Below are 14,640 nucleotides of genomic sequence, written 5' to 3' on the forward strand. Positions count from 1 at the left end.
AAGAGCTCAACAATGTGAATTTCTTGTCACTGGGGCTGATCTGGTTGCTACTGCTGAGTGCCCAACATGTCAACATGTCAATGGCAGAGACCAAAGCTGAGCTCCCAATATGGCAGTATTCCCCAGGAGGACCAGCCAGCCACCTGGTGGCAAGTTGATTACATTGGACTCCTTCCATCATTGAGGGGCAGCAATTTTTTTTTCTCCCTGGAATAGATGCTTAATATGGATGTGGATCTGCTTTCCCTGTCAGTAATATTTTTGCCAGCACCACCATCTGTGGACTTATTAAATGCATTATTCACTGTCTTGGTATCACACACAATATTTTTGTTCTGACCAAGGAACTGTATTTTGTAGCCAAAATAGTAAGTAAAAAGGTGAGGGAAATAGTTGCACTCGTGGGATTCACTGGTCTTATTGTGTCCCTCATTCATTCAGAAGCAAGATGGAGTAAATACTCAAAATCAGCAACCCATTTATGATAACATACTTCCAGGTGCCAGAATATGTAGTTTGAAAAAGCCAGTTTTTGCTTTCCAAATTCACAACTTTGAACTCTGCTGCTTTAGAAGCTTTAGTTCCCACATGAATTGATACACAACCTGACCATTTAAGGACTCCTCATATTATTAAACCAAGAGATAAAAAAGGGAGTTACTGTACCACTGCTGATTGATTGTCAATATGAAGGGGAATTGGTGGTGGTGTTATTACACTATATTTAGGTAGTGTGGGAGCATGTCTGGAGCCAAGGGCATTTACTGGTAAGCCTTCCATATTCAGTGGTAGAAGGTAACTGAAGTCTATAGTAAGCCAATATAGGTTTCTTCAGGAATGAAGATTTGGGTCATTTGAGCCAATAAATAAGAATGTCTGGCTAGGTTGCTAGCAGATTATAAAGGGAACATAGAATGGATGGTATAAGAAGGAAGTTTAGGTGTGATCTGTGACTGCTTGCAAAAATTAGGGATGCATTAGCAATGTTTATTTTTTTTCTTGAAATATGTCTGTATTTTCTTTTTTTCCATATAGCTTTATATAAATTGTGATAGTTATGAAAAGCCTTATAATTTAATCTTTGGTTTGTGGGCTATCAAAGAGGAATTGTGACTAAACTGGAAGAGGCATTAACAACACTCAGGGATGGATATAGTTCCTAAGGGACTCTGAGTCTTCACTTTTCCAGGAGAGGTTGAGTGCACCTCCATTTGTATTATAGGTAGATACATCATATTAGGTAGACAAATGAAGTGGTTGTTAATATTGGTTAGATGATAAATATGGGTCAAAAGGATTTTATAGATTTGGGTAGAGAAAAGGGGTAGATTGTTTCAGATATCTGTTATTTAATTAGCATTACTATTTCCCCTTATATAATCACAGAAGACCAAGGACTACATTTCCCAGCATGCCTTACCAGCCTCATTCCAGATTATATTCTGACAATGAGACATACTCCCAAGGAATCCAGAAAGGAAAGAGAAGGACAAGCTATTAGTCTCTGACCATAAATAGGGGCAAACATGTAAATACACAAGCTGCAGCTGAGGGAGTTAGCCAACGTCTGACAGCCTCCTGGGTACCAACCCTGATGCATCAGGTAGTTGTGCTCACTGGTTTCCTATGATTCATGAACTTCTGAATTTTCCAAAACAGCCATGAACTTCACCTTTACTCTGTGAGACCTAAGGAAAATTGTGTAGGTTTGTAATTCACTAATGAAATTCCGTACTAGTTATAATAGCTGGAAATCCTTCTGTTTTCTTGTCCAAACCCTGTATACTATACCCAAGTTTTTCTAGTTCCCCAGAAAATCTGGAATCTAAGCTCTGTACTGAGAATGAGATGAACTAGGCAAGGCTGTCTTTAAAATTTTTATTAATTAAACAATCTTTGAAGAGTGTAAAATCAACCTCCTTAAAATGTCTAAAACTGGAAACAGTAAGTTTTCCTCATTGGAGAGGTTCCTTTCATGGTTTAATGCTAGAGCATCTACGTTTGTAAGTGTTCTAATCACTATATTTAAAATAAACTAAAAATAAGGTTATTGTTCAATTATGTTCTATCTCTGTGTCTCTCAACCTCTCCCCCCCCCACCCTAGCATACATAAACTCACAAAATTTTCCATTTGCTATATTGGTTAATAGTATGAAACGTATTTGCAAACATTATTATTGCTTTAATTTTTGTCACTGCTTTTTTTGGGGGGGTGGGTGGGTTAGTAAATATAAGGCATATACCTGCTCTGAAAGGCAGATCTTTAAAATCTTTTGTAATATATGGACTTAATTATATTGAGACAGTTTCCTTCTATTCCCATCTTGTTTAGAGTTTTTTCAATCATAAATGGGTACTGAATCTTACCTAGTGTTTCCTTTGCATCTGTTAATGTTACCGTGTGGCTTTTATCATTGCTTTTGTTAATATCATGTATTACATTAATTGATTTATGTATATTAAACCATCCTTGAACCCTAGGATAAATCCTATTTGATCATGGTTTATAATCCTTGTGATATACTGTTGAATTTGATTTGCTGGTATCTTTAAAACCTTTTGACTTAAAAAATGTCTACCTGTACTAAGATGGTTGAGATATGCTGCCCTTAGATATGAAAGACTCATGAGATTTCCCACTTTCCCCTGATTCATGATTCATGTACTTTGGTACTTAGCATGGCACTTAGAGACGGAAAAGCTGGGCTTGCTGACTTGAAATCTTGGATAAGTCACTTTTCCCCTCCAAGACTCAGTGAACTTTTTTGTACAGTAGGAATGAAAATAATTATTAGTGTAGTAACATGAAATAAAATATTAAAAAGAACCAGGCAGTGCAAGTACAAGTGTTATGCCATGGCCAGTGAGTCCTAGAAAAGTTCAGAGCTGTTCATATACATGCAGTAAGTACACATCGAACTACTCTGTCATCAAGCCAAACTTAGCTTCAGACCACCCCCCTAGACCGAGAAAATAAATGTAGCTTGGACAAAGATTCTTTACCTCTTCTAATTTGTTCATTTATTTTCTAGTAAGCTTCTTGTTTATTTTCTGTTTGTTGCATTCAAGTTATTTTACTTGTACTCCAGGTTACATGTTGGCACAAGGGAAAATTTATCATAAGGGATTGAAAAATATCTCATGGATCCCAAGGGCAGGGAAGCAGTTAGTCCTTTACTAGCATCTTAAACTAGGAATGGAATGTTAGTCTTTTTGAAAGTCTCTGTTTCCTGTCTAAGACCTGCTTCTCAGATATTCGTGGGTGGAATATGATTCATCACAGCCCCTCAGTTTACTTCTTTTGTAGCATCTGACCTGGAATGAGGTAGATTCTCTTAGTTTTAATTCTGATATCTGGTGTGGGAAAATCTGATTGAATCTTCTTGGGTCAAATGCTCATGTCTGATCCAAAAAGATGTGACAAAACAACAGGCTCATGTAAACAATGCTGCTGAAAACCCATGACAGTGGATGAACAGTCAGTGTAAGCTGGAATAAGACCCCAAAGGTTCCATATGAGCACCTTAAAGGTCAGCCAAGGGCTCGCGAGCACAGCGTTAGCTCCTGAAATGCCAAGTTCTAATAATTTATGTGCTAAGATGATCCTGAGATGATTGAGTATATAAACCTGTGTCATAGGGTTTCTAGTTTCATTTTTACTTAGTGAATTCTAAGCCTCACAATAATCCCATATCTTAGATATTTTGATTCTCATTTAGAGATAAAGATGTGGAGAAGCTTTTCTGGCACAAGGTCAGAGCCATTTCTGTTCCTCCGTAGATGACAGGAATGAGCTTGACACTTTGTGTACCAATTTTTGATATACCAATTGTGAATCATTTTTGTAACTGCATCACATCATAGGTTCTCCCAGGCAATTCTTTTTAGAATTATTTCAGTTACTGAATATGTTTGAAACTAATTAAAGTGTGCTTTTAAAAAGTATCCTATAATTGGGCTGGGCCTTCTCCCAAGTTATTTTAAATTAGTGAGGTCACTATTAATACAACCAACTATATTAATAAATGCATGAACATTTCTTGTACATCCATCACATTCAACAAGCTCTAAGCTAAAATCAGATTTTAATATTTTATAGATGGGATAGAATTTTAGCTCCTAATTACTCATTTGCCATGTTCTCTTATACCAGGAGAAAGTTTTGTATGACTCGGTTGTCAAGAGAGGGGAGGAAAGCAACAGTGGTGTCAGGGTGTGATACTGCATCTAATCTGAGAGATCATGTATATATTGTCAAGGCATTATTATTTGATTACTTTTTTTACATTGTTTCATGACTCCTCACAAACACCAATAGTTATGATTGCAGTTTTATGAGTGGAGAGACTATGGGTTCAGAAAGATTAAGACACTTGATCAAGACAAAATAGTTACAACTTGTAATCAGATCCTTTTCATTGCAAAACTCATATTCTTTCCACCACCCAATCCTGTAAGATATGAAACTTTGCAGTAGCCCATATGGGAGATGAAACTCAGCAGTCAAGGTAAGAATTTGTGAAAAACATCCATCTGGTCCAGATTGTCATGGCATATATCAGATTGTTTCTATAGTGGACACTCCTTTTATTTTATTTTATTTTTTTAAAATATTTATTTATTTATTTATACAAGCACTGGGGTATAGTCAGAAGTGCGGGAGGGTGAGAGAATTCACCAGAGCCAAAGCAGAGAGCAGAACAGGCAGACTGACGGGGTACACTGCTGAGGGTAGCGGCGGGCAGCAGGAGAGGTCGGCGCGCCATGTGGGATCCTCACCCCGTGGCCGGGGATTGAACCGGCATTGCAGGAGCTGTGGGCAGCTTCACAATCCAGCACTCAACTGCTGCGCCACCAAGGAGGCCCCGGACACTCCTTTTAGATGAAGAGTTTCTAGAAGTAGTGAACTTAGGTAGCAGAATGCTGAGACTCAGGGTCCAACTTGAACAGAGAAAGCAAAAACAGATGACAACCTAAATGAATGCTGAGAAACCTGGGGAATGTTTAGGATCTGCTGACAGGAAATGGGGCCCATCCTCATGTCTCTGCATCCATCATGGAGTTTACTTCTTGACGGTCTCACAGCCAAAGAAGAAAGGGGGTTTTAAGACATTGAGCTTCTCTTTTCAAGTTCCTGCTGTTAAAGTCTTTCAGAAGTCCACAAACTGGTGGGTCCAATTTGTGTCTCAAGTCCTCTCTTTTGTTCCAGCACTGCACAGGGATTGGGGATAGAGAGTTGAGGTGGGGACCATTGTTTTATTCACATAGGCCTGTGCAGAGAGGACTTTTATGATTAGAGGGAGGGAAAGTAAATGCTGGAAAGAAAAAGTAGATGTTCGCTGTGCAAATTGAGAAGAGAACAATTCCAGACTGTCTTCTGGCTCACACGGATATGTCTTTGGGTGAAGAAGAGTATCATTAACAGGACACATCTGTCAAAGCCACCTCTACATCATGATGTATATACGTCTTATCCCTAATCTCTCCCTTGGTGAAGACCTTATAGATTTTTAGGGTCTGATATAAGAACTTCAGTGTTTTCTTGAATTAACACATCCCTGATTTTGACACAACCCCTCCCCACACTCAGTATTTTCTCCCTCTTTAAAGGCCTCCAAATGTTCTTAAATTATTTTTTTAAAACTACAATTAAAACAAATCTGTTTATCTCTAAAGCTCGTTGGTTCATTATGGATTCAGAGAATAGTTTTCTGATTTATTTCCTCTGTTTGGGCTTCTTCTGCTCTCTTAGTGGAATTTGAATCTAATCTTTGTGATCAATTATAATTAATTAGGCAGTTTTCTTCCTTAGTAATGGTGACTATAGAACAGTTATGGTGATCTGTGTGTTTCTCTTACTCTAAGCTGTAAGTAGAGATCTGTTTGCTAGATTGCTGTTAATTAATCGTTTAGTTTGTCAAAACAACACAATGGGCTTAAAAATACATTTTGATAGTACTGCTGCTGACTGCTACTTGTGAATCTCTGCTGGCACCAAGAAAAAAAATTGATGGGAAGGATAAGACTTTCTTACAAAGTTGCTGATATTGGTGTGTAAATCTGTGCCACTTGCTGGGAATGTGTGCAGTTCTGAGGCTATATATTTATTTTTAGGACATATATGCACGTGAGTATAACTGATAACTCATGAAGACAAATGCACCATCTGTAATTTATTTCAGATGGATGCAAACTGGCAAGTTGCAAAATAGGCTAGTCTTCAGAGCCCTGGGTGATATTCATAGATAATACTAAGACTTCATTTAATCAATAGTGTCAGTCTTCTCCCTAATCAAACTTGTAACTACAGTGCTAAAGGGGTCCTCATACACTGAATTTTTCTGTATTTCCTCCAATCACATTCAATTCTTGGAGCAGAGATGCAAAGAAATAACCCAAGTATTGGCAACAGCCAGGAGAGGCAAGGAGGAAGCCCTGGGCCCAGGCACGTCTTAGATTAGTGAGCAACATAACAGAGTATAATGGCTTAAGTGGATGGTTTTCGCAAAAAAGAGGAACAATGGCTGCTCCTGAGTGTCATGGGAAGGAAGCGGACCTTACGCCTTCCATCTGTTTTGAGCAGGTGTTCGCTCAGTTCTCAGAGAGGGGGTTTTATAGGCTTTTTTCAAAGCAGTACAAGTCTTTGGGGACACAGATGGAAGGCTACTGTGTAGTTGGGGAGAACTGGACTCATTAGCCTGTTTACTTGAACTTGACCAGTCAGTTTTTTGAAAGCAGAATGGATATATTCTGCAGAGAATCTCAGGAGGCACCACAGTACGATGCTAACATAACCAAATATCTGCCCCCCACTGATTCCAGGATACTCTGATACTGTTCAGTGGCCCCCCTTCTCTATGCAGGTAAAGGTTGGTTTTTTTTTTTTTTTTTTTTTTTTTTTTTGCTTATTTGCATTATTTTAAGCTTTCTGGAGTATTTTAGTGTTACCTTTATCTCTAATTGCATATTGATAAACAAATTGCTCCAGCATTTTGAGAGTGTGGAGGGAGAGAATATGGAAGAGTGATGAAGAGAGCCTGACCTCCCCAGCTAAATCACCTTGGCACAAATCAAATTGCCTTGGCTTTATAACTTGTTCATTGAGAAAACTTTGGATAGAGTAGTTAATACACTATATTTATTTTTTTCTACTTAAAACACATTTTTCACAATAAAGCCTATTTCATAGTGTTGTTATGAAAATTCAAAACAATCTGTGTATGGAGGTTTTAGACGAGTTTTTGGTGTGTGGCCAGGGCTATATGCTTCAGCTAGAGAAGCCACGCATCAAAGTGGTTAAGATGGCAGACTCTGGCAACCAGACTAGTCTGGCCATTTAAATCACAGCTCTGGGGCCTCCCCTGGTGGCGCAGCGGTTGAGCGCTGGGCTGTGAAGCTGCCCGAAGCCTCTGCAGCGCTGATTCGATTCCCCGCCACCAGCGATAGTCCCACATGGTGCGCAGATCTCTCCTGCCGCCTGCCGCTCCCCTTAGCAGTGTATTTCTTCATCAGTCTGCCTGTTCTGTTCCCCACTCTGGCTCTGGTGAATTCTCTCACCCTCCTGCACTTCTGACTGTAGCCAGTGCTTGTATAAATAAATAAATCTTTAAAAAAAAAAATCACAGCTCTGTCACCTATGTGTTGTGTGGCCGTGAGCCTGTCAGACTCATTTGTGTTATATGAAAATAGAGATAAGGATGGTAGTTACAGCTCAGTGTTATTCTGAGAGTTAAATGCATGGATACATGCAAACACTAACACTGTCTCAAGTACAGTAAGCTTCTTTCTGTTATCTATCATGATGATTATTAGTAAATATTTGTAACTTGGGAAGAATTTCTGGGTTTTAGAGACCGTATGGGAGGTGGTACATTGAAGAAAACATTGCTTCTGGATATGACTGTTCTCTATCTCAGTTTTGTCATCTGAAAAATGGGGATAAGAATAGAAAACTCACAGGAGTGATGAGGATTAAATGAGACCTGCCTAGAGTGTGATTACACCCAGCTAAGAGTGAATGCTAGTTAGTTTAATTTATTGCTGCTCTAATCACTGTGGAGGCTGACACCTGCTGTTTGTACCCACAGGCAGTCCTTAAAATTCAAATAGCTCTGGAGCTCTCTGCATCCCAGGGTCCTCCCATCCCCATATACTGGAGCATGCTGTCTCCTCATTTCCCCCAACAAGGATCTTTTTAGGCCCTCCTTTTGAGCCCTTTATGCTATTCCTTGCATATGGCTCTTGGAACCATGATTTGTTTTTTTTAATTGGAAAAAAAATTGCAATTGTTCAAAACAATTTATAGATGCCAGAAAACATAGATTGCTAAGCAGAATCAAAATAACAGCTACTGGGTACTTCCCATGTATCAAATACTGCGGGTATATTATTTTGACAGTAACCACTTTATTGAGATATAATTTGCATACAGTGAAAGTCAGGCTTTTAGGGTCAGCAATTCAGTGGATTTTAGTATATTCACAGAATTGTGCAATCATCCCCATATCTAATTTTGGAACATTTAATCTCCTTAAAATCAACCCTGTACCCTTTAGCAGTTACTTCCCATTTTCCCCTCTTCTAAGCTCCTGGCAACCACTAATCTATTTTCTGTCTGTATGGATCTGTCTACTCTGAACATTTTGTATAAATGGAATCATATAATATGTCACCTTTTGTTAATGGCTTTTTTTCATTTAGCATAATGTTCTCCAGAATCAACCACGTTGTAGTAAGAACCAGTACTGCATTTACTCCATCCATTCATTTTGGCTGTAGATTAATACTCTACTGGGTAAGCCACCTTTTGTTTATTCATTCATCACTTAGCTGGTGAGCATTTGGGTTCTTCCATTTTTTTTGAATTTTTAAATGTGTATTGTTGCAATGAACATTTGTGTACATGTTGTGTGTCAGCATGTTTTTATTTCTTTTAGATATATACCTTGGTAGCTCTTTGTATATAACCTTTTGAGGAAATCTCAGGGTGTGCTCTGTGACCTACAGCCCCTGTCTAGATTCTGACAGTGTTTGTAGGCGGTAGTTGTTGACAGTCTCATGTTACACACAAGAAAACTGAGGCAGTGAGTTTAAGTAACTTACCCCATTCACAGAGCAAGTGAGTGAGTGGTGGGGCTAGAGTCCAATTTATAAAACATCACTATATGTCATTTGTATCTCTAGAGAACTGTTTAGGGTTCTGAGACATCTGTTCACTGTATCAGTTCTAAAGAATCTTTGAGGAAAGGGATTTTTATTTATTTATTTATTTTTTTAAATATTTAATTTTATTTTTATATTCCCCCATACAATTGCAAACGCCCCATTCTGACCCCAATCCTTCCCCTCCCGCCCCCCACCCCCCAAAAAGTGTCTCTGGTTCATAGTTTTTTGTTGATTTTGATTTTCACTTTCTTATATTCATTTTCCTGGTCCCTTATTTAAGTTTTCTAGATTCCTGCTATGAGTGAGACCATCCGGTATTTTTCTTTTTCTTTTTGGCTTATTTCGCTGAGCATGATCCCTTCCAGTGCCATCCATGTTGCTGCAAATTGCATGTGTTTATCTTTTTTGAATGCTGAGTAATATTCCATGGTATATATGTACCACATCTTCTTGATCCAGTCATCTATTTTTGGGCATTTGGGTTGTTTCCAAAGCTTAGCTATTGTAAACAGTGCTGCTATAAACATAGGAGTGCAGGTGCTCTTTGGAATTGATGTTTCTGTGTCCTTTGGGTAAATACCTAGGAGTGGAATTGCTGGATCATATGGAAGCTCTATGTTTAGTAGGTCCAGAAATCTCCACACAGCTCTCCATAGTGGTTGGACCAGTTTGCACTCCCACCAACAGTGCACAAGAGTTCCTTTTTCTCCACATCCTCGCCAACATTTGTTGTTGCTAGTTTTTTTAATATGTGCCATTCTCACTGGTGTGAGATGGTATCTCATGGTAGTTTTGATTTGCATTTCCCTGATTACAAGTGATGTTGAACATTTTTTCATATGTCTGTTGGCCATTTGCATTTCCTCTTCAGAGAAGTTTCTTTTTAGCTCTTCTGCCCATTTTTTGACTGGATTATTTTCTTTGTTGTTGCTGAGTCTCATCAGCTCTTTGCAGATTTTTGTGATCAGTCCTTTATCATTAGTGTTGGGTGCAAAATGTTCTCCCAGTTGGTGGGGTTTCTCTTTGTTTTTGTTATTGTCTCTTTTGCTGTGCAGAAGCTCTTTAATTTGATGTAGTCCCAGCTGTTTATCTTTCTCTTCACTATCACTGCTTTGGGTGATGTGTCTGTAAAGATGTCTTTGATGTGCAAATCCCGTAGTGTTTCGCCTATATTTCCTTCTATGTATTTTATGGTTTCAGGTCTTATGTCTAGTTCTTTAATCCATTTTGAGTTGATTTTTGTGTATGGTGTGAGGTAGTGGTCAAGCTTCATTCTTTTGCATGTAGCGACCCAGTTTTCCCAGCACCATTTATTGAACAAACTTTCTTTGCTCCAATGCATAGTCTTCGCTCCTTTGTCAAAGATTAGTTGACCATAAATCTGTGGGTTATTTCTGGATTTTCTATTCGATTCCATTGGTCTGTATGTCTGTTCTTGTTCCAATACCATGCAGTTTTGATGATTATGGCTTTGTAGTATAGTTTGAAGTCTGGGAGTGTGATGCCTCCATTTCCTTCTTTTTTTTTCAGTAGAGCTTTGGCTATTCGGGGTTTTTGGTGATTCCATATGAATTTCATCAATAATTGTTCTATTTCTTTGAAGAATGCCATTGAGATTTTGATTGGAATAGCATTGAATCTGTATATTGCTTTTGGTAGGATGGCCATTTTAATAATGTTTATTCTTCCAATCCATGAGCAGGGGATGTCTTTCCATTTCTTTGTGTCTTCTTCTATTTCTTTTAACAGTGTTTTATAGTTTTCTTTGTATAGGTCCTTTACCTCTTTTGTTAGATTTATTCCCAAATATTTGATTTTTTTTGTTTCGATAATAAAAGGGGTGGTTTTTTTGATTTCTTCTTCTTCAGATTTATTGTTTGTGTATAGGAAGGCTACTGACTTTTGCGTGTTGATTTTGTATCCTGCCACTTTACTGAATTGATTGATGAGTTGAATTAGTTTTTCTGTGGAGATTTTGGGGTTCTCTATGTATATTATCATATCATCTGCAAATAGTGATAGTTTGACTTCTTCTTTTCCTATTTGGATTCCTTGGATGTCTTTCTCTTGTCTTATTGCTCTGGCTAGGACTTCCAGTTTTATATTGAAAAGCAGTGGTGAGAGTGGACATCCTTGTCTTGTTCCAGATCTTAATGGAATTGCTTTCAGCTTTTCACCATTGAGAATGATACTGGCTGTTGGCTTGTCATAGATGGCCTTTATGATGTTGAGGTATGTTCCTTGTATCCCCAGAATTTCAAGGGCTTTTATCATGAATGGGTGTTGCACTTTGTCGAAAGCTTTCTCAGCATCTATTGATATTATCATATGGTTTTTATATTTCTTTTTGTTGATGTGTTGGATAACGTTGATTGATTTTCGGATGTTAAACCATCCTTGTGCCCCTGGAATGAATCCAACTTGGTCGTGGTGAATTATCTTATGGATACATTGTTGGATTCTGATAGCTAAAATTTTATTGAGGATTTTTGCATCAGTGTTCATTAGGGAGATTGGCCTATAGTTTTCCTTTTTTGTGTTGTCCTTATTCGGTTTTGGTATTAGTGTAATATTGGCTTCATAGAACGTGTTTGGTATTGTCCCTTCCTTCTCAATTTTTTGGAAGAGTTTGTGAAGGATAGGCACTAATTCGTCTCTGAATGTTTGGTAGAATTCATTTGTAAATCCATCAGGTCCTGGGCTTTTGTTTTTGGGGAGGTTTTTAATTACCATTTCAATTTCGCTGCTTGTAATTGGTCTGTTTAGGTGTTCTATTTCTTCTTTATCTAGCTTTGGGTGATTGTAGAGTTGTAGGAATTTGTCCATCTCCTCTAGATTGTTGAACTTGTTTCCATATAACTGTTCATAGTAGTTAAAGATTATTCTTTTGATTTCTGCTGTGTCCGTTGTGATTTCTCCTCTTTCATTTATGATTCTGTGTATTTGTGCTTTCTCCCGGAAAGGGATTTTTAAAGACAAAGGGTATTGTCTTTTTTGTTTGTTTTAAATTTATTTATTTATTTATTCAAGTACTGGGTACAGTCAGAAGTGCGGAGGGTGAGAGAATTCACCAGAGTCAGAGCAGGGAGCAGAACAGGCAGATGGACGAAGTACACTGCTGAGGGGAGCAGTGGGTGGCAGGAGAGGTCTGCATGCCCTGTGGGACCCTCGCCCGGCGGCCGGGGATTGAACCTGTGCTGCAGAGGCTGCGGGCAGCTTTGCAACCCAGCACTCAACTGCTGCACCACTGGGGAGGCCCAAGACAAAGGGTATTGTTAATGGTCAGAAGCTATAACCCTATCCTAGTTAAACTGTGTTTCAGAGGGGAATTTACCTTGAATGAGGGTAGTTGTAGAAATTAATTTGGTATTTGGACTGATATTTGGAAACAAGCAGAAAACGTAATGGCTCAGTGCCAGCTGTGGTCTGAGAAGTTTAGTATAGAATCTGGTTATTAATATGTTGATGAATGAATACATTAGAAATATTTTCTCCCGGTTTGTGTTTGTCTTGGTTTTCTTTATGATGTCTGATGAAAATATTTTAGTTTTAAGTAAAAAATTTTTGGACCAGCTTCAGGTTTATAGCAAAATTGAAGGGAAAGTAGGGAACTCATGTATATCTCTGCTCTGCTCCCCCTACCCCCTGTCACTATCTACAACCTGCACCAGAGTGCTAGTACATTGGTTAGAACTGATGAATTTCCACAGACACATCATTATCACCCTAAGTTTATCATTTATATTAGCCTTCACTCTTGGTGGTGTACTTTCTGTGGGTTTGGACAAATTTATAATGACATGTATCTACTATTGTCATATCTTCCAGAATGGTTTTTGTTTGTTTTATTTTAGTGCTCCAGACAACAAAAGGGAAACTTTATTGAGGCCCCAGAACCATGGGGCTTGGGCAGGTGGCCATCCTCCGGGCAGAGAAAGAGCCAGTCATGGAGACTTACTTGACCTTCTTTTTGAGGCACAGTTTGTTGGTAAAGCTGCGCTTCTTGAGGCAGTTGACAGCTTGGGGGTGCAGGCGAGCATAACACTTGTAGCAGATCATCTCGTTGCAGTTGTATTTCTGGGCCAGCTGGCAGAGGGATAGCTTGATGATGCCACCCCTTGGGCATAGCACCAAGTACAGTGCAGACTCTCTCTGAGTATTGTAGTCTGGGAGAGTGCAACCATCCTTCAGCTGTTTGCCAGCAAAAATCTGACACTGCTGGTCAAGTGGAGTGCCATTCTTGTCTTGGATTTTGGCTTTGACATTCTCAATAGTGGACTCCACCTGGAGGGTGATGGTCTTGCCTGTCAGAGTCTTTACAAAGATCTGCATCCCACATCTGCTCAGTCCCTTGGTTGAAGATCAAGAACTCTTCCTGAATATCCTCTGTATTCTGCCTACTAAAGTTTTAACTGTTGATATAATTACAGTTTTACATCTTCACACAAGACTCTTGAGCCAGGTTGCCTGGATTCAAATCCATCTGCCATTTGCTAGCTGTGTAACTTTGGGCAAGTTACTTCCTATATGGTGCTTCAGTTTCCTCATCTGTGAAGTGGGAATAGTAGTGTCTACCTCAATGGGTTATTGCGGGTTTGGGTGAGAAGCTATGTTGTCAATGGTGTCTGGCATATAGGAAGTGCTCTGTGAGGGCAGTTTATTGTTATTACATGTGTTGTAATTTGTACTTTGATTTCTTGTTTAAAAACCCTTCTTTATCCCAAGTCATAAAATTTTTCTTCCTTTGGCAGTTTTTAATCCATTGTTTAATTTTGTCCTTATTTAGTGGATTTTTCAAACCTTATTGGTGGTTTTCCTCCTTATCTTAACTAAGCAAATTACTTAACAAATGTAAGTAATTTATACTCTGTATCTGGATTTAGAAAGATACTGTCTTATTTCTACTGATCATCAGTCAGATGTCTTTTTTATTGTTTTGTCTTTTATTTAAAAAATTCGGGCCTCCCCTGATGGCGCAGAGGTTGAACACTGGGCTGCAAAGCTGCCTGCAGCCTCTGCAGTGCCGGTTCGATCCCTGGCTGCAGGCAAGGGTCCCACATGGTGCGACAGGCTTCTCCTGTCTCGCCCGCTGCTCCCCTCAGCAGTGTATTTCATCAGTCTGCCTGTTCTGTTCCCCGCTTTGGCTCTGGTGAATTCTCTCACCCTCTCATGCTTCTGACTGTACCCAGTGCTTGTACAAACAAACAAACAAACAAACAAACAAATAAATAAATAAATCTTAAAAAAAAATTCTGTGAGCTTTTTGTCTTGAACATTTTCCACAAAGATTCTTTCAGGTTTGGCTGAAATTTCTTTCCCCCACAAAGGATTGTAGTTTACTCATACAAGGTACCTGGGGTGTCTACCATTGTGGGATCACTTGAAATCAGATTTTTAGAATAAGGTTTTTCAAATAACAAGAATATGGACCAAAACCTTTAGGGACTGGCATGTTGCTGGAAATTGTCATGTAA

The 14,640-nt window shown here is 38.8% G+C and overlaps 1 protein-coding gene across 2 annotated transcripts; it reads right to left on the bottom strand.

Annotated features, from left to right (window-relative positions):
- Positions 1-13,120: 13,120 nt before the first annotated feature.
- Positions 13,121-13,498, bottom strand: LOC119256817 (uncharacterized). Of its 2 annotated transcripts, XM_037524578.1 has the most exons (2): positions 13,402-13,498; positions 13,121-13,314 (listed from the first exon to the last, which is right to left on the bottom strand). In XM_037524578.1, the coding sequence occupies exons 1-2, from the start codon at positions 13,496-13,498 to the stop codon at positions 13,121-13,123; spliced, it is 291 nt and encodes a 96-aa protein (XP_037380475.1). The 2 variants fall into 2 exon arrangements, with proteins under 2 accessions (XP_037380475.1, XP_037380474.1); XM_037524577.1 differs by having other exon boundaries at positions 13,121-13,498.
- Between the last annotated feature and the right edge of the window lie 1,142 nt (positions 13,499-14,640).

This window comes from Talpa occidentalis, unplaced genomic scaffold, assembly GCF_014898055.3.
Source record: "Talpa occidentalis isolate TD23 unplaced genomic scaffold, MPIMG_talOcc4v2.1 talOcc4.4, whole genome shotgun sequence".
NCBI classification, from domain to species: domain Eukaryota; kingdom Metazoa; phylum Chordata; class Mammalia; order Eulipotyphla; family Talpidae; genus Talpa; species Talpa occidentalis.

Coding starts and splice junctions, on each gene's coding strand:
- LOC119256817 (XM_037524577.1), bottom strand. CDS start 13,498: ATGCAGATCTTTGTAAAGACTCTGACAGGCAAGACCATCACCCTCCAG.